Source organism: Cimex lectularius, unplaced genomic scaffold (assembly GCF_000648675.2).
Source record: "Cimex lectularius strain Harlan isolate CLEC.00 unplaced genomic scaffold, Clec_2.1 scaffold199, whole genome shotgun sequence".
NCBI lineage: Eukaryota > Metazoa > Arthropoda > Insecta > Hemiptera > Cimicidae > Cimex > Cimex lectularius.
Window position 1 is genome coordinate 411,442 of NW_019392740.1, and position 20,570 is coordinate 432,011.

General features: G+C 37.0%; 1 protein-coding gene across 2 annotated transcripts in view; it reads right to left on the reverse strand.

Annotated features, from left to right (window-relative positions):
- Positions 1 to 20,570, reverse strand: part of LOC106663408 — a 410,261-nt gene that overhangs the window by 124,526 nt on the left and 265,165 nt on the right. For both annotated transcript variants that reach the window (XM_024227078.1, XM_024227079.1), the window contains 2 exons: positions 8,926 to 9,034; positions 707 to 811 (listed from right to left, as the gene is read on the reverse strand). In XM_024227078.1, the coding sequence (XP_024082846.1) occupies positions 707 to 811; positions 8,926 to 9,034 (214 nt within the window). The remainder of the gene's footprint in view (positions 1 to 706; positions 812 to 8,925; positions 9,035 to 20,570) is intronic.

Sequence of the window (20,570 nt, forward strand, 5' to 3'; positions counted from 1 at the left end):
AAAATCTTAAAAGAGATTATACTGACTAAAACATCCTCATAAGTTCGAATCCCGCTCGTGGCATTTGCTTTTTCATTTCTACCAAAACCTTACATAAAAGATGAATTAATTGAAAAAAAATTCATACTTGAACAGTAGGAATGAAATGAAATCCGGATCAAACATCCTGAACTGCTGGAATATTTCCAAAATCTAGCTGACCGCCCAACAATGTCTCACCCAAACATTGATTTGCGCAGTATGTACTAAAGTGCATGCAGTATAATTTATTGAAGCCTTATCTGCCACGTTTATTTCAGTATTGTATAGGCAGTCCCGTTTCTATGATTTATGATAGGGATGGTATTTCAGACCTAATGGCACACTGGGTCTACAGTCAGCTAAAAATTTATGAGTTGTAGGACTGTCAATAGTTGTCTAAATAAACCTGGCTTTTTTCTTTTTTTTTTACCTTTTTTTAAAATAGAAAATCAGTCCTTAGTCGAAGTATTTAGTGCAGATCCGGCATGGAATAACGAATACTTTCTAGCTATGAGAGAAGACCGTTGAGGCGGGATATTAAACGGTAGGTTAATGGGCAAAAAGGCCATTTCAGCCGATATTCGATGAACCCGATCCGAGAAAGACAGCTTTTAAGAACCGTAGAGTTTGCGGTGCGGGTCGTATTCTGTTATTTTTCTATGTAATTGCGACCCTTTTCAATTACCTGCTTCGAAAATGAATTGTTCTTCGGCTGCCGGACGGATGGCGACTCCTCTCCTCCCCAAGACAACCCCTTCTCATGCCCCTTGGCTCCCGATCGACAGCGGTCCTGGAAACATAAAAAAAATTCATTATAATCCGTAAATTCATTATAATGTTTGATTCGAGAACTAATATCTGTGGAACACCCAAAATGAATAATAAGACAAATTTTCTTGCCGAAAGTGTGAGAAAAGAAGAACCTATCACCGAATATCGATGGTTCTGCCAAGACAAGTTTTGTTTTTTAAATGTAATGATATGCTTTTTATTGCAGAATATATATAATTTATACAGAAAGAAATTATTAAAAATTCGGTTTGTTTGTCATAAGTTACAGATAAATTTGGAATATTTCATCTTTATCTTCCTCATTTTTATCAAATTTTTAAAATTGGTCAGACTGAAGAAATAATTCATAAGTTACTGTTCAATCATAGAACTATTCACTTGCGACCCTTTTTAAAAATATAGTTCCTACCCACAGTAAGTTGTTTTGCAACGATCCGGATTTCGGGCTGTTAGCTCATCATCAGGTTGTAGAACTCCTTCAACCTGATGATGAGCTAAAAGCCCGAAATCCGGATCGTTGCAAAACAACTTGCTGTGAGTAGGAACTATCTTTTAAAAAAGGATTGAACACCGCACTCACTCCACCATTCATCATTTATTTCTATTCACTTGCGATGCCATTGGTTTTTTTAGGCGGTAAGGTCTTGGAGCATTGTCTGGAAGGGTTCGGGATGAAAAGTATTGCTCTAGAGCGGGGGATAAAAGTGCAGGTCATATAGTTTATAGAGTCATATGTATAGATGGCACAAATGGAATATTTATGTTTTTTAGGTTATGGATACGAGTTATGGAGCTTCGGCAATGGTTCGCAGGATTTTAGGTTCTTAAGACGTTGAACCGCTTCTTTAACCTCCCAGTTTCATTCCGTAAGCATCGGTTATAGTATCAACGTATGTCCGAAATAATGGACATTGCTGAGATGAGAAAGGAACGTTGTTTTACCAAATTGGAAGAAAGATGCTTAGAGTGAAGGTTATTTCTTGGATTTGATTTTGTTGAAGCTGTTACTCTATTTTCTACCATTCTTTCAAACAGGAAGAGATAGTCGGTTTAAACGATAGTACTGGAGCTTTCAGAATGTCAATGAGCCTGAATTTGCAGAAAAAATGGAAGCATCAACTTATATGTGATTAGGATTGATACGAATGTCTGCAGTGATGAGGCGTTTCTTTTTTAGTGAAATTCAAAGTCAAAGGGTAGGAGCTCCAAGTAAGACTTTTGTCGACACAAAGTCCCAAATAGTGGATGGCATTGGTAACTGGAATAAGAAACAGAATTGTAGTAGATTTAAGGAGGGGTGAAACAACGGAGGGTGAAGGTTATCTGCTGAGATAAGGTTTCGTTGAATCTGATCCTCCATTTCTTGAACTTTTCTTCCAAACAGAGGATATGGCACTAGGTTTCATTTGGCCACTACTGGCCCGGACTTGCTGGAAAGATGGCGGTATTGAAAATGGAGGAGTGCGTTATCTATTGAAAGGAATGTCTGTAGTGTATACTGAAAAAAATTGGGCCCAAGACGCTTTCTTCAACACCAGCTGTTGTTCCGACACTTCTTATCTGTTATTTCTGTTTTGAGTATACATGGAACTTGAAGGTAATCGTGGATAGAAAGGGTGGATACGTGGTAAAGAGTTTGCCAATGGTTTAAAGGCCATAAATAGAGTAGGTCCGTTTTACTATACTGGAAGAGAGGTAATGCCGCGGAGGTTGAAGGTTATTTTCTGGGAGTTGTAATTTTGAATATGATTTCGACAATTCATGAACCTTTTTCCAAATCAAAGGAGTCTGCTTGAACAATGGCGGTATCGTCTGCATGCGGCAGTGTCGAGATCGATAGGAATGTCTGAAGTGTACACTGAGTAGAGAATGGAACTAAGGGCGCTTCCTTTCCGAACACCCACTTCCGCTTACTGGATGGGGGAGGAGAATGTTCTGATTCGTAATTAAACCATCGGCCAAGTAGGAATTTAGAAATAATTAGAATAACATTTTTCACTTTTTATATTTGATTATTATAGAAAAAAAATGTGGGTAGTGCTATAAATTTCAACCTGAATAAAGAGTATGAAGTTCTTGTGAAATTTAAAGACTAAGGGATGCCATAACTGTTATAACTAATAAAAATTAAAATAATAGTAAATAATCAGCAAAATAATGAATAAACCTGAAATAGATTTCTGTTTACAAAGGAAAGGTTTAAGCTCTACATTAAACAGTTTCATAATTTTTCTTCACCTTTTTCGCAGTTGACGTGGAATGTCTTTATGAAATAAATTGAAGACCGTTCACATCGAATATTCAATATCACCGTATTATCGACGTAAAGAATGCAGTGGGACCATTATAAGTCTAAGACAACAGCTGTAAGAATGCCTTTGAAGCCCATAATTAACTAGATTATTTATCAATCACCCCTTTTGGATGAAATTGGTACCCTCGGGCCAACTTTCTACGACACATCTGCATATAGAATTTATAGGCAAGAACAACTGTCGGAAATTGACCGTGACTTTTCCACCCAAAATTCAGTTGGTTGTGAAAAAAAAATACAAATGGTAAGTCTAAAAATCTGGATATTTCGGTCGGCTAGGGTCTGATGGAAGGAGAGGGATTCGTAAAATATGTTTCGAAAGGGAAGAAATTATGTCAAGCCTTGGTTACGCAAAGCGTTGTTCATTATTTTTCTGCTATGAGGGCCTTTGCGGTCTTCTGTTACGAAAACGACCCAAGTGAGAATTGGCCCTTACCGGTTAATCATTTTCCGAATTTTTACTGTTGGTTTGGTATTTTTACAACAATAAAATATTCTTGCTTTTTGCTAAGCTTAAAAGCTTAAGATCTCTTTACCTATTGGTAATTTTTGGATGATGAAAGATAGAAGACGATAGAGAAATTACACTTGAAGATAAAAAACAAAGTCGATCATTATAAATGGATTTTATCGGGAAATTAATGTGCAAGATAATTTATTTATTAGAGAAAGTACGATGCTGTTTTTACGAGAAAACATTGTTTGAAGAGCACATTGATTTTCGCTGGTATGCACCGTGAAATTTCATAGTTTGCTTGCATATAAACCGTAAGCAGTTCGATCATTAAGGATCATGTGTGAAGGCCAGACGTCCGTTTCAACCTTCATGTAAGAACGGAATGGAACTGAGTCACGATCAAGAATGGCAAGCGGTGAAAATATGTAGACCAGAGATTGTCAATAATAACAGAAAGCTAAATCTGACGTCGATTGTGCAATTGAAATGCACAGCGGTGTAATCTTTGATGGTCATCGACTACCAGTTGCGGTTTCCCCTCATGTTGATTCGTTTATCATCTTTGTAAATTACTTGTCTCATTGAGCAGACGTTACAATGGGTTATATTGATAGAAAAAGGTTCATAATTGAAACAAAAAATACTTTCGCTCTGGAGGAATTCCACCAGAGAAATAATGATACGCTGGGTAGGATGTTGAGGGATGGAACTTATTCTCGAGAAACAGAATTTATAAGGCACTTTCTCTGTTGTGTATACCAAGTAGAATGACTCCGAGTGAGAAGTCATGGAATATATTATATCATTATAACGCAGTAATGGGGCCCTGGTATAACAAACCCCTGCCTTTCACGCTAATAAATTCCATTCATTCCAATGAATCAACGTATGACACCCGATACAAATATAGAAGTCAGTTGACATTTACTCCCCCAGAGTACTCGCTATTCCTTGGAGCGGTGTAAAATAACCCCTTACTTTCACGCTAATAAATAATACCATTTTTATTCGTATCATGAATTCATTAATTTCATGGTCCGATTGACCGAATAACGTTCTTCAATTAATTAATCTTTATGTAAGATACTGGTTGAGATAAAAAAAGTCAATGCCACGAGCGGGATTCGAACCCACGACCCTCAGCTAAATACGCACCTGCTCTACCAATTGAACTACCTTGACTTCGATCCACTCGGACACCAACTCAACCCACCCTTTCGAATTTTCGCTTCTTTTTGCCATTTTTCAAATGTAGTGTAACCTATTAAATTCTCGGCGATAAATGAAATGGCAAAGGAGAGCTTTCGTGAAAATTATACTTCGTTTTTCTTATTAAGTTCATTAGAGTTCGTGGCCCGACTGGCCGAATAACGTTTTTCAATTAATTAATCTTTATGTAAGGTACTGGTTGAGATAAAAATTAATAAATGTAAGTAATTCTAGTTGACGTTGATCGACCTACGTAGTTTAAACTGATGTATTGGATCTTCTTGACCTCAGGAAGATCCAATACAACATCAGTTCAAATATAAGTAATATAAAAAATCAAATTTCAAATATTCTTCAAATATGTAAATTTATGTAATATTCGTCAAATATGCAAAAATTTGAACCGCCCTACTACGTACGTATGATTCGAATAAATGTCTCATCACCATGGTCGTAACCATTAGCAAAAAGATTATACAATTAAAATCTTATAATGAATATTAAATTTATAAAAACTAGATAAGCATATAAATTACCTTTTTTTAAATAAATACACCTTATTTTCTTCTGTACCTACTTTCAACTTTTAGGAAATTAGAAAACGCTCCGAGAAGTGTAAAATCACAACACTTTATTACCGACTGGTACGGCAATAATGAAAATAATCGGCTACGCATTTTTCAAATATAACTCACGACACAGCTTTAATTAGTAACACTGACAGTTAAGTCGTATTTCGCGTCTGAGTCTGACGGACGCGTGGGAAAGAGCCCTAGGAGGGTTACGATGAGAGTGAATGGACATCGAAGAATCTTAAGAGAGATTAAATAAAAATCGAGAAATCCCATTTTGCTAATCGCCCAATAAGATAACCCACATTTCAAAACCTTCCTCGTGAGAAGCGAAATTTTAAAACGCAAATCTGCCAGTAATGGGTCACGGTTGTTGCCTAAATGATAAATTTTATAGCATTCCTAATTTTCGAACGGTATTCCTACAATATCCTTCATGGCAAGTTTATTTTAGCGTTGGGTACGGGTACGACTGTTTTATGTAGTACTATAATTTTATATATTAATAAATTTGAAACAAAAATTATTAAATGTTCAACAGTATTTTATTGAATGAGGTCATAAAAACTGTCCATGATGTAACGTGATTTACCCTTCCAATTTTTCATCCATTACATTATTTACACTTTTTTTTCATATATTTTGTTCAAGAAAAACATCAATATAGTCACCCTACTTCTTTCCTCCTCTTGTCTTTTCTTTTTCGCATTTTATTCTTCCTAATTAATTTTTATGACACAGTAGGCAAGTTATATTAACCTCAAATTAGGCTTTGGGTTTTAAGCTAACCGATTCTCTCGTTTCTGTACCCTGTTGGCAGCATGTCTCTTCCTCAGGGCTTCGTCAGTTTTAAAATCAAGCGATATTCCTCGAGGTCATTGGAAAAGGAGCCAAATTCACGCTAATAAATTACATACGTACACTAGACTTCAATTATATTGCTTCATAGTACTCGATATTCAATTTTCAATTAATGTTAAAACACTGATATACAACACATATTTCATTTATTTTTGTAAGTGTAGTCGATATTCCTTGAGGATGGAGGGGTTGGGCTGGGCTCCTCCATTCTCGCTAATAAATACTCTTCGGAGTGATTGAGGAAGTTGCCCTTTCAATCACGCTAATAAATTACATTTACACACTACATATCATTCGTAATGTCACACAGCACTCGATAGTCCACAGGGTGATTAGGGAAAGAGCCAATCCATTCACGCTAGTAAATTAGATTCACACAAACCGGTCTTAGTTTACTTTGCTCCAAATCACTCACTATTCCATTTTCATTCAAGAAAATAAATACAGACAAATAAATTCTCGCCAATATGGGTGATTATGGAAGAAGTCCTTTCATTCACGCTAAGAAATTATATTGCCACTCCAGACTTTATTAAAACTGCCCCAGAACACTTCTAGATCCTAGGGGATCGAGAGATCTGGCCACTACATTCTTGCTAATGAATACATTCCCTCCAATATGTAACATATAGACAAATATAAACCACAAAGCTCTAAGTACAGTTAAAAATAGGACTAAATAATTTTTAGACATTCCTGAGATTTCCAGAGATATTCGGCCATTTGATCCCGCTGATGTGCGAAAATCTTTCTTTAGCTACTCAAATCTTTAAAATTTATTATTATATGCTCTATAGTGACATTTTACCTACGCAATGAGCGCGGCACCACCCCACTTAGGTCCATGTGTGATCCTGGTGTGACATATACACAACCTGGAGTGACCTATTCCCTGCTAGACTCAGTAGACAGGTTATGTACCTATGTCTTTCTTAACTTTTAAAAATTTTGATGTGTTTCTATTGATCCAGCGATTTTCCAGTCATGTTTTATCGCATTGACATCCAACCATCCAAAGGTCTTGTACAGTTCCTGAGAAATCATATATCACAGTTTGGTGTAGGAAATATAAAAGTATCAGAGGAAAGACTTAACCAAAAACATATTTCAGTTCACATTATATCTATATTCCAAAATTACCTAGCTTGGGACCTCCTATTTTAGTTACAATGTGCCAAAAGCAAAATCAAAGTATGATACAGGCAAAAAAGAACTTGATGGCCCCAAGCCTTTCTGGAGGAATATTGAAAAGTTAGCGAGTTGAATTGATCATATTTTTAAAAAAAGATTTTCAGAATAATATTGGAATATATTTGGGAAGAAGCGGAAAGTGGAATATTCTCGGTTCCAGGGTAAGTCCTCCTTTGTTCCACTGCCAAGGATATCGGTAGCTGGTTAATTGTCGTGGATATTGTCTCCGGGACGACCTTGTGATTGGTTTTAGTCCTTTATTGTTTCATGTCTTACAATAGGGCACCATGTCTTATTGCATTCCGGCCGACTCGCACTTCTGAAGATCTGAAAGATACGAGACTGGTTCCTGCATCGCCAACGTCGACTCCCAAGTCCTTACAAGGGCCAACCAAAGAACCAAAGGTTTCAATAAAAGAAAGCCCAATATTCCCCATATAGACAAGACATTCATTTATGAGGTACTGATTAAAGTTGGAGTTTATATCGACCTACAGTAATCACATTAAATTTTGAGGTTTCTTCATAAGGATATAAATCGCCGAAAAGTTGTTGAAACCTAAATGTCTACTTCATGAAGAGACCATATATTCAAAATTTAAAGTTCATAGTTATTTAAGCAAGATCGCCTATGCAAAGTTGGGCAAAAATTATGGCATGTAAGCTTACCATTTTGACAATAAAAATACAGAAATTTATAAGATCATAGGACAGGCAATCAGACCTGCGAGGTTTGACTAACAGTAAACTATTAGTAAAGACTGTTACTGTAGAACATGTCAAAAAATAACTATCGATTGTTTTAATGTAGAACAAGCTTTCAGCAAAAATGATATAATATACTTATATACCGCATATAGGGAGTCCTTTCATACGTTGGCTAAAAAAATATTCTTACTTTGAGGGAATGTATATATTAGCGTGAACGGTTTTTCATATTTTGGTGTGTTAACATCGAGGCACAGAGACACCAAAATAGTATAGGTTATTTAGTTTTTTATATATTTGTAGTGTCATGAGGGTAGTCACTGACGTAATACTAAAAACCATGTGTGAGAGAATGTATGTAGTAGCGTAATTGGTTAAATATGTATGGACAGGTCATTGGTGGAATATCGACTAACGCTCAGGCCTGTCAAAACTATTAGTTTAACTAGGACACTGTAATCAATTTTTTTATTGGCGTGAATGAAAGAAGGACGTCAAGGTGAAAAACACCCGGCAGCCATGCCAAACTGGCCCATCTTAGCAGTACATCGAGACGAATTGAGTCCTCCCAAACGTACTGTAGGTTATTCTTTAATAGCATGAACGGGTATTTTTATTGATTTTAATCGATATGATTAAATCGATGATCGGAAGGACTAAACGTTAAAGATATGGGCTAAAAAAGGGAGACAGACAAAATATGAGGAGGCAATAGCCCTTAGCTAGCTATATAAAAATCCTTGTCCCATCAATTTTCACGCAAATGTAATTTATTACAATATATATAAAAGTTATTTTACCGGGGGCGAGGTGTTGATGATGTACTGGGAGGACGTTTTGGCCGTTCCTCCTGTCATGGCAGGTCCTCTTGCTTTCCTTCCTGCCCCATCCTCCTTCTCGCCGCAGCACCTGAAACACATCATAAACGTCAGTGTGGAGTCCTTAAAGCCCCGGTCGGCCATTACAACGCATCCTTAAGTCAAGATTCACACGCCGTAAAACGTGTGTGGTCCGCAGACGTGCCCAGGTGTAATAAACGCTCGCCTGGGTAGGACGTGCCATATGGCAGGTATTTACATTGCAAATCAGCTAATTAGGTTCAACGCGGTTACATATCTAACCTTCTGCGAGCGCAGCAAGTACAGCCACGACAAGGATGCTCGCGTACGATAAATCTCGCTGGAAAGAGGAAAACGGAAGAAGGCGGACGTCCTTCGGTTAATCTTGGCAAATCGTGTTTGTTTTTACTTTGTATTATACCTTTCAACATGATTAAGCCAGAAACATAATTGGCGGCCATAATTCACTTTATAAAATTTAAATACAACGAATCTTTCTGAGCGAATAATACGCGGATACTTGTAATATCGCCGGGGGGCTTCTTAAATTGATAACTCTTTTGTGTTGAGATATATTCTCATAGCCTTGTCTGAAACAAAATTATAAATCAGGTTTATCAATTATACGCGATTTTTCAGCAACGATAACCAAAGATGGGGCCACGTAATGACGAAACGCTTAAAAAAGTGGTGCTATGAAAGAGCGTTGATAAGAATCCGCACACAGACCATTGTTTATATTAAGGGCCATTGTACCAATGATGGTTTAAACTGGGTTCACTGGAACCTCGTTCATACTTTGTACCAACTTCAGAGAAGTGCCCGTTCTACTGAACCTCGCGACTTGATGAGTATAAAAAAATATGCAACAGAAAAAGGCATTGAGGAAAAAAAATACACTGAATACCCGACCGCATCTCACGAAATCTGAATAACAATACACTGAATGTTGCTATGGAAATATTTAATTCAGTACGGAGTTTTCGCTCTTTTTGCGTTGATTACATCGATTTTATGAGGTTTTCAATGTAGTTCAGCTGAATATTTTCAGAATTCTTAATTCCTGCAAATTCTCTGGGATCACTGGGCAACTTTTTACCCTCTTTGACAACTCGTCCCAAATGTGTTCGATAGGGATTAAGTCGGGAATAGATGCTGGCCAGTTCAAACATTTTTTTCTTTTGACCTTAGCTTTCGCTATTAGTCAACTGCTCTTTCGTATCCTCGTATCCTCCATATCCTTACTGACCCCAACCCGAACACACCAGGTCGTCTATGCAGGTAGATAAGGATGTCAGTGGAGACATACAAAAGACGCTTAACATAATAAACTATTATACTGTGAGAATGTAATATATACGTCTTTCCGGTTAAATTAATATATTACATTTATAAATGAAACTTAAGATTGCTTTATAAATTTCAATATTTTGTGAGTATAATAACATTTTATAATTAAACGGTTTTTCAATCGACTGCATTTGATATAATGCATTAAATAAATTCCCTCGTTCATTTGCAAAACTGGAACCGATCATTATGACGCGTTCCAGGTCATCAACCACATTACAAGTTTCGCAGAGGTCAGTCTGTCATTGGGCGATTTTTTAGGATTATACCACATATGTCGAGATTAGTTCGGATCCGAAAAATAGTAGGGCAGTCTCTTTTGGTAAATTACCGCCTTTATACCATGGATTTTTGTTTAAACGGGGGTTGATAGAATGGTAGAATTTTGCTGCCGGGTTGATCCAGTGTAGATACCGTTCAAAAAGGATTTCCGACTGAAAATATCTCTTGGCGTCGGGTATTTTCGATGGTTTCTCGGTGTAGTGCCTCTTTTGCCAATCTATCAACAGTTCCATTATGCCGAATTCCGGAGTACCTTTTAACCCAGATAAAGTAAACCTAAAAAGTTCTTCATTTTTCCAATTGGCTTAGACGTTCAATTATGTGAATCAGGAGATGATTTGAGATTTTCGAGAAGCGGAAATTTTGTATGGATTGCAATGCACTTCTAGAAGCTGAGAGATTTGCAACATTGGCTATTTCGTGTTCACTATTGAGAATATAATCTAATGCTTTAAGTATCCCGTCCAAACATTGAATTGATGTCCGTTCCGCGTAGTCACCAACGATCCTAGCAGTGTGGAGCCTTCCAATTGTCACGCATAAAAATAAAACCGTCGCCAATTAGTGGCAACAACTTCAATATATTGGGCAGCCGTGAAGGATCCATCTATGAAGATCAAGTTTGTACGAACTTCCATAGAAATGCCTGCCCAAACCATAGCACCACCACCTCCATAGCTTCTCCGAGGTAAAACTGTTGCACGGATATGTTTTACTCCAAACCCTCTCTCGGTCGTCAGATCTTAAAACAAAACCTTGACCCATCCGAAAACAAGAATGTAGTCCAATCCTTGCTACGTGATTTCTTGCGAAACTTAACAGAGCTGTTCTACGCCTTGTCAGAAGTTCTGGACCAGTGGCAGGTCTTTTCGCGCGTTATCCGGCTTCTGAAAGTCTTCGCTTTAAGTGCGTAAACTGGCATTAGCATTTCTAACTTGTTAAAGTCGTTGCTTGATCTCAACATTGGTAGAATGCTGATTACGGAGTACATTCGAAACAACGAAAATCTTTCTGAGATGTGACCTGCCTTCATGAGTAACCTCCGTATCTTGGTAGCGCGAAGACCCTTCGTACAGTTGTCCTGGGAAATGTTAAACACCCTGACCACATAAGCTCGAGTTGTGATGATGATTCCATGCTATGATTCTAGCTGAACCACTCAAACAAATTTGATACTTAAAAATCGCAAAATTTAGTCTTAACTTGGTCAGAGATGATTTAAAATGCAAAACGGAATTTTTTAAATTGAACTCGGTTCAGTACTAAACCGAGTTTAAAGTAACTTATTGTATCGGCCCGTAAAAGGTGGACATTGCGAGGCGTTCAAAGAATTAGCTCATCAAAATGTGATTTGTAGGTTTTTTCGCTTTCGCAAACCCCTTCAATTTGAACTTCAATTAAAGTAAAAGTTAAATCTGTACCAAATTAGACTATTCGCTTCGATTGGGTTAGTCGAGCTAAAATTTATTGCCTATCGAACATTAATGTTAAGCCGGCTAAATGAATAATTGCTTCGGCAACGTAAATTGCGCTAACTCGATCATGACTGTTGTCGAGATCGCTTCGTGGATCGTCACAGTGCACAGCGCCAAGGTTGGCACCAATGGAACGCTGATAAATCTTAGATCTTTCCATTTATGAGAATGGTCGTGCGGACCGTGTCGCAATTTGTCCTTTTCCACGCTTTTCCTCCGGGTCACAACGTTAAACGGTCAAAACGGATTAATTATACCTGACATCTGGCCTGGCCTCTTAAGGCGGTACCAGACTCGTTTGTCACGTCCGTTTCCATTACCGGATTCTTCTGGTAATTTTCCATGATGATTTCAATATTATTTTTGAAGTAGTTGGATCTATTCTACCGTATAACAAATAATATTTACTAATAGAATTGAAATTAAAGGATCTGGCTCCTTTTTATCGTCGATTCCTTGCCCAAAAAATTGGGTCCTCCGGGACGGATTATTGGAATATTACAACAAAAGTGCGGTGAGAATTAATGAATAATGTTTAATTTTTAGTGAAATAATTTGGTCTAATTTAACGTAATCTTTCATCCCAAAACTTTTTCGTTTATTCCAGTGACGAGGAGTGGGAGAACAGAAGAGAGCGAGTGAGTGAGAGAGAGGGAGAGAGAGAGTGTAAGTGAGAGAAAATAGATGAATGGTAAAGGGTATGAAGAAGAACGTCAGAGTAATGTATTATATAAAAGGAAATGACATCTGTGCGAGACATCGAGCGATAGGGGGGAAAATAAAGACAGGGTAAGATAGTAAATAAAAAAATGATATGTCAGAAAAAACTGTGACAAACCTAGGATAAGCACCAACAAGTAAATAGATTAAGTGATAGAGAAGAAAGAAAGAAAGATGCGAAAGAAAAAAGGAAGGAAGGGAAAGAGGGAGGGAGAGCGAGGGAGAGAGAGAGGGAGAGGGAGAGAGAGAGATTAGTTAAACTGATACATTATCACATTAGTAGGTCCGTCTATTCTCTCAGGATCATTCTTCGGATCTTTTAATCAGACAGCAAATTTTCTTTGGCATTCTTGCAATTCTGAATGTTGTATTACCGTACCTTTGAAATTTAGAAAAAAATTGACAGAACTCTAGGTACTTCTGCGAAGGATTTAGAAGGAGAGTGGTGCAGGATGGACTGCTCCTGGCCTAAGCTGATTTGAATGTTACATATTTTTTAAAAATAATTTGAATTACGTAAACTCCCTGAATGGTTAGGCATTTAAATTTGTATCTAGGAATTTAGTCAAGATTACAGTATTATTAAGAAGAATGCTTCCCGGCAAATTGAAGCAAATTGGTTAGGTATATGTGTTACAATTCGAGGAGTAAAATATAGAATCAGAGGTAGTTAGCTAGGCCTACAAAGAAACGAAGATATTAAATGTGCCATAATTATATTCATGTGAGCAAGAAGTAAACAGTCCAAAAAGCTAAGTAAATTAGCATAATTCCTATCATACAGGACGTCCAACTACCCTTGGATGGTTAGTTAAGTGTTACTGGCGAGGGGTCAGAACCAGTTTCCAATTATTTTACCATATAATTCAATTAAAAAATCATGGCCTATGCCGGGATTCGAACCCAAAACCGCTGGCTTGACAAATGTAAGTCGGACGCTCTGAGCACTCAGAAACGGACTATTCACGATAAATTTATTTTATTAGCAAGATTTCTGGGACTATAGAACAGGATTCTTTTTCGATAAGGCAAAATTAGTTTTGCGAATCGAACACGATTCGATTATGATTTATTACTTATAGCATACGTTCTCGTCCTTTGTAATTGGCAGTTTTAAGTTTAAATTAATTAATAACAAAACCGATTGTGCACGATCTGCCTGGCCGTGGCGAAAACCGGTTTCGAGAGGCATTTGAACGTTTGTTAATCCAGGAGACTGTCCAAATTGTATTTGAAATTCAAATCCCAAATCCGTGGAGGGTTCGGCCCCAAGAGATTTATAACTGAATTAGTCTTTGTTGGCCTCGCGTCCAGAGAGCACTTTAGCTAAATTCATTGCTTTTTTGAATTCCTTATTTGAAATAATCGCCAGTGCCACGCCTGAACAATTAATCTCGTTTAGGCACTAACTATTCGTGTGGGAATTAAAAAACCAATTCACGAGCTATTAAATCAATTCTAAATTTTTAGACCTCACACATTCCCCCTTAAGCGTTCCTGTCTTTTAACAGGTCATGAACAATTCGCAATATAAATTCAACTTGTGGGCAAAAATTGATATTTTGAAGCGGAGCAGAAGATGAAACCTATCGAAGATTTTATAAACGTGCAATCGTATCTGAATCTCGAAGTTGGGATTGTCTGGTTTAAATTAATTCCCAATCGGAACTATTATCTTTCAATAGAAGGCCTTCAAAAAGACTGAAGAATACTTAATACAATCTTCTCTTCCGGGTTGGTTTTGACAGTCAGCTTGCAGCACTTATAATGGTACAAATTTATTTCAAAAAATTCTTTGCCGAATCTTAGCTCTTGACTATTGTTCGAAAGTGGTTGCCATAATTGATATGATTAGAAGTCGGAAATCATAATCTGCCGACGATGAAATTAATTCTTATTCTAAAGAGTTAAAATTAAATCTTCTTTTTTCATGGAAGGATTTAAAAAGGAATCGAATTTTTCTGAGCAGGAATCCAAATCTACGGTCTACAGGTAGAATTCCGTCAAATTCGTCTTTCTTATGTTTCCTGTTTAATATAAATCTATTTCTACCTGTTGGAATGATTAAGTGAACGCGATAATGTAAAATTCTAATCAGATCTGATAATCTTCTAAAGAAAATTCCAATAGACCTAGCTTCTCCAAGAATGTAAGTTTGAATTTGAAGAATTGGTCGTGGAATCTTGCCGTTCTAACAGGTAAAATAGGTAAACTCTTAAATGTGAACCCCATCTCCGCTAGGAATTTATTTAATCGATAGAACCCCTGATCAAATCTTCACTGATGGCAAACATTTTAATCGAGTGCGATTATGAAGAATTGCTTTTCATTGGGAATTTAACCTTTGTTTGGCGAACTTCGTGATAGAAATAGCGTCCAAAGGTATTTAATGCAAACAACTGGTGGACTTTTTTAAAAATAAATAATTTATTTGTATTCAGTATAAATCAAAATGCATAGTACAAATAGGTGTATATTTTTTTCTGATCGCAACACTGGCACTCAATGAGGGAAAGTAGGGCGAGGAGTTCTTGAGGATTGTTGCAGATCAACAGCTTGCATCTTTTTGCAGCGGGATCGGACAAAATCGGATCAGTTGACAAAATGTGTATTGTGGATAGTGAGGTTTGTAAAGATAATTCTGTCTGAGGACTTTTTATTAGAAGGATTGAATACGCTGGATGTACAGTTTCACTCTTTATGCCCAGAATAGTTGCATTCATTTCTTGTGCAGTTGGTTAAATTTGGCTGTCAATTTAGATTTCGGTCCTAAAAGTTAAGTCGGCTCTTAAGAGGCGATGAGAAATCAAGTCAGCCTGCTGTCAAGCAAGCTGTCTTAGGTATATAATTTGGTTAGCAGTTTATAGCTACTTGTTGAAATACATTGGAGGTGTAGGACCCGTCCTCCTCTTTAGGCACCAGTCTTTGATAAACACCACGTTTTTTTGGACGTTGAAGGTTGCTTGGATAGGATTCGGGATTATGTGTTGTGGGGATATTACCTCAGTTTGTTATCTATGTATAGTCCTAAATACCTAATTGAGTGAAAGTCGGTAGCACCTTATTGTTGAAGTACAGTAGAGGGCTAGATCTTATCCTCTTCTTTCGGCACGTGTTTGTTAAACTCCAGGTCTTTTTGGACATTGGAAGTTGCTTGGATAAGATTCGGGATAGCACAGATTGTATTTGTTGTGGAGATATCACTTCAGTTTGCTATCTATGTATAGTCCTAAATACCTAATTGAGAGAAAGTCGGTAGCACCTTATTGTTGAAGTACAGTAGAGGGTTAGACCTTGTCCTCCTCTTTTGTCCCCAGTCTCTGATAAACTCTAGGTCTTTTTGGACGTTGGAGGTTGCTTGGATACGATTCGGGATAGCAGAAATTGTATTTGTTGTGGATATATCACTTCAGTTTGCTATCTATGTATAGTCCTAAATACCAAATTGAGTGAAAGTCGGTAGCACCTTAATGTTAAAGTACAGTAGAGGGTTTGACCTTGATTGGATAGTGTCCTCCTCTTTTGGCACCAATGTTTAATAAACTCAAGGTGTTTTGGATGTTAAAGTTTGATTGGATAGGATTTCCGTTTAGTAGGAATTGCCTTTAAGCAATAGGATCACGTTTATCTTCTGTCTATATACAGTCTCAAGTATCGGACTTAAGTGGAAGTGGTAATGCCTTGTACCGTTGATGTTCAGTGAACGATGTAAGATCATGTCCTCCACTTTTGCACCAGTAAAACTCAAGGTATTTTTGGACGTTTCAGTTAGTATTTCAGGAAACCCAGCATGCCGAAGAATCGTAATATAATCTGCATTCCCCTAAGAAAATTAAGTGATTATGTGAAATGTGATAATGGAAAATTACCGATCAAATCTGCACCTGTGGAAAAGATTTTAATAAAGTGCGGTTTTGAATAATTGGTAATCGAATCTCCTCCACTGTCGAGGAATTTCATAAGCGATTTTGCAAACTATCTACCCCGATGGTTATTTGATAAAAAAATTATATCATTATCGGCATAAAAGGTGTAAACCGTTATCAGCCGTTGGCATCGGAAAACAACAATACAATACAATAAAATTAAAATCGATAAGAACGATACACAAATTACCCCTTTGGCCATTTGGACAAACTGAGGTCGCGGGTGGAGTACCCAGTTGCATTCCAGTTCCATATCTGTTGCGAAAGTCGGCTTGCAACGAGTGTCCGGGTTTAAGGGAGGAAAATGTCGACTGAAGCTGTTATTAAGGCTCCACGACAGCTAGAACTAGGAAATGAAAATCCGACCCTGGCTCCAGTGAACTTTATCGCCTGTAATTTTCTAAGTACTCGCCCCGTTGCAAGTCTAGATAGATCAAGGCCAGCCGGACTTTACGGTCGGGTAATACCGCGAATGCAACTAAATCTTGCTTTCACAATCTGTGCGTTGACTTCGACCCTCGACATGAATCTGAAAACAACTGAACGGTGCTTTCCGTCTCAATAGGAGGATGTTAAAAAGAAAACCGATGTGTTTCATAAGGACGATTAACCATTTTAAGGGTAGTGAAAAGACTTTACATTACCGTGAAGAGAAAATATTACGGCAAAGACCTAACCAGAAAAACGGCTAAAAGTGTAATCCAAAAATGTTGAACGTTTCATCGAAGCGTTTCCTCACTTGTACAGAAAAAATGCTTACAAAGTACTAAGACAGAATCATATCAACGAAGTGTCACCCAATCAATTGTCGAAAATCATAACACATACTTATATCAAACTCTAGTCTAACACACAAAAAAGCTGGTGGATAGGAGTGTCGGGGTATATATAATTCTTTATATTTAGTGGTCTGTTGGCCAAATTACTTCTTTCAATTAATTAATCTTTTTATGTGAGGTTTTGGTTGAAATGAAAAAGTTAGTGTCACGAGCGGGATTCGAACCCACGACCTTCGGCTAGATACGCCGCTGCTCTACCCTTAAGCTATCGTGACATCGATCCACTCGACACCAACTCCCCACTTCAACCTACAACCTTTCGAAAATGGCAAAAAGGAGGGAAAATTCGGTTGAGATGGGAAGTTGGTGTCCTAGTGGATCGAAGACAAAGCGGCGTATTTAGCCGATTATAGTGGGTTCGAATCCTACTCGTAGCACGAACTTTTTCATTTCAACCAAAACCTTACATAAAAGATATATATAATGTAAAATGTGCTTGGTTTTTTCTCATTTGGTATAGTCGCGTCGTAATTTTACTTAAAAAAACAACCATATCATATTCAAATTTCCAATTTATCCTCTAGAAGACTCTCAGCGTTGGACACCATGACAAGGAGAAGCAATTTACAAATAAGTAATTGAGACCAATTATTAATACTTAAGTATTAATTTTCACATTAAAAATCAGTGATGTTGTAAATATCATTTTGACAACAGTAGCTCCTGTAGTTTGGTCGTCTGGTATGCCTATCCTCCCTGTTTTGGGTTGACACACAAACCACAAATTCGACATGTTTGGCAGACCAAATGGCTCAAAAAGTATATGTCATTATAAAGAAGATAAAAGCCTGGAAAAGAAGAATAATATAGCAATATTTTGTACGTTTCGTTTTCCTAGGCTTGTTTAACAATTAAAGTTGCTTTCACAAATCGACTTCTGTGCCCTTGTATCAATCAAAAGCTGGTTAGTCCGAGTCGAAAGCGTTCATTATCAAAAAGACAAAAAGTCACCCGGCCGTCGTTTCTTGTTTACTGTGACCTACGGCCATCCATTGTCCGCTGGTTAATTTTTAAAGACGCCGGCGTGTCCGGAATCAATGACGAATGAAACAAACCCACGTCCTATTCAATACAGAGATTAATCGAGCCTTCGAGAGGCGTGTGCTTTCTCTAAAAGGCCATTATTTTACTCGTTTTATTCCGATCGTAAAGTGAACAGGACCTGTTGTCTGTAACGAACTGAATTCATTACCCATTTGAAGATGAAGAAAGCCCTAATTTCTCCCGTCCTAATGACCAGCGTATCCTTGATCAAATTACAATCCCAAGAGTACAAACTCCAGATTAATTATCAGTGTAAAAGTTTAAAGGTCAACAATCAGGGAAAGCTTGGGAATAGTGCGAAGAACTGCTAATTTATTTTAATTAAAATAATAATTCAATTTTTTCGGCAAAAAATTAATTGTTAACCTCAGATTTCAAAGTAATAAGACTGAAAGTCTTTATAAAATATTCGTATCTAACAACTATTCCAGGTTTATTGTTTTCCATTATAAGACACATAACATGGCAAATAAATTATTTTGACGATAATGATCTTTGCAAATTATTATTGGGATCGTATAAATTAGACGATGTTATTAATGAAACGTTATAATTATTGATGCAATTCATTGGCTATATATAGAGAGCGCATAGGATTTGCACTTGATATTAGCATATCTTAAGTACGGCAGCGAGTATCTGGGTTTTGTGTCCCTAGCATTTGTTTAGAGTGAATGTACTTATTAGCGTGAAGTGTGAGAGGGCCGAGGGCGGAATAATGAGTGCCCCATCGACTCTCAATTAGGTTAGATTATAGGCGTATTCAAGATGTTTGTAAGATGTTAACTCGTGTTAACTCGAATGGACAAATGTCCAGTAAGATCGTGAACGCCCCCTTCTTTTTTTAGCATATTAAACGTTAATTTTTCCGCAATGTTGCGCGTGCCGATTGGTAGAACGAAAAATAAAGTTATAACAGTCTTTGAAGGATTTTTGTTGTTTGTTTTGGTTGTCTTTTGTGTTAAGTTGTAAGATGCCAGAAATTAATAAAAAAGTAAAATTAATCACCTCTTTCATTCAAACTGCTATCTATGCACTCGAAAAGTACTAACAAATGACTCGCTTCAATTCGTGCCGACATACCTAACCTCTAACTGCCTACAACTTTATAGGATAGGGGATGTATCTATTATGAAGTAGAGTATAAGGACAGGTACGAAATTAACAAAAGAAATGTATTGGTCTGATTTAATTAATGCTATTTAAGAATAAAAATACGTGTAAACAAAAAACAGCTGTTAATTCATGGCTGTCATGTTGGTTACCTACGCCCTAACGGATAGCAATGTACCTAACATCTAACATTGGCCCTGACCTGTTAGATCAAGTAATGTTAACTAACCGATTCTTACAAGTCTACGTCATCATTTTTCTCGATCTAACAGGACTTAACAGAGTTAACACAAAGATCATGAATACCCCTTAATATGTGTAGAGGATGCTGGAGAAATGTCGAACCCTCCACCATTCTAAATTAAGCGAGTGGTATGTAAATAGAAAATAATGTACTTAAAAATTAGTGAATGGTTTCGGATCTAGGAATGCATGCCTTTGGTGTTGAAAACACCAACTGTTGATAGCCCCTGGAGCCCAACTTCAGCGGCTGGACGGATAAGACCTACCATTTATTTTCATTTTACCACTAATTGATCTCTCGATCCTGTGTGCTTATTTACTAATAATAATTATCGTTATGTAACTAGTGAAAGTTGTTTAACTTAATTAAAATTTGTCGGTTTATGATTAAAATCAGATTTAGAGATTTTTAAAAGTGTATGATCAAAACAAAAGATTCTTACGATCAAAATATATATTCAAGAATGTTTTCTAAATAATATAAGTTAATATTATTGATAATATAAGTTGTGTGTTTTTTAAAAACTTTTCCATGTGGCATTTTTATATTTTTTTGTTTTATTTTATCATTAAATTTGTTATAAGTTTCGGACTTTTACAGCCATCAACACAAT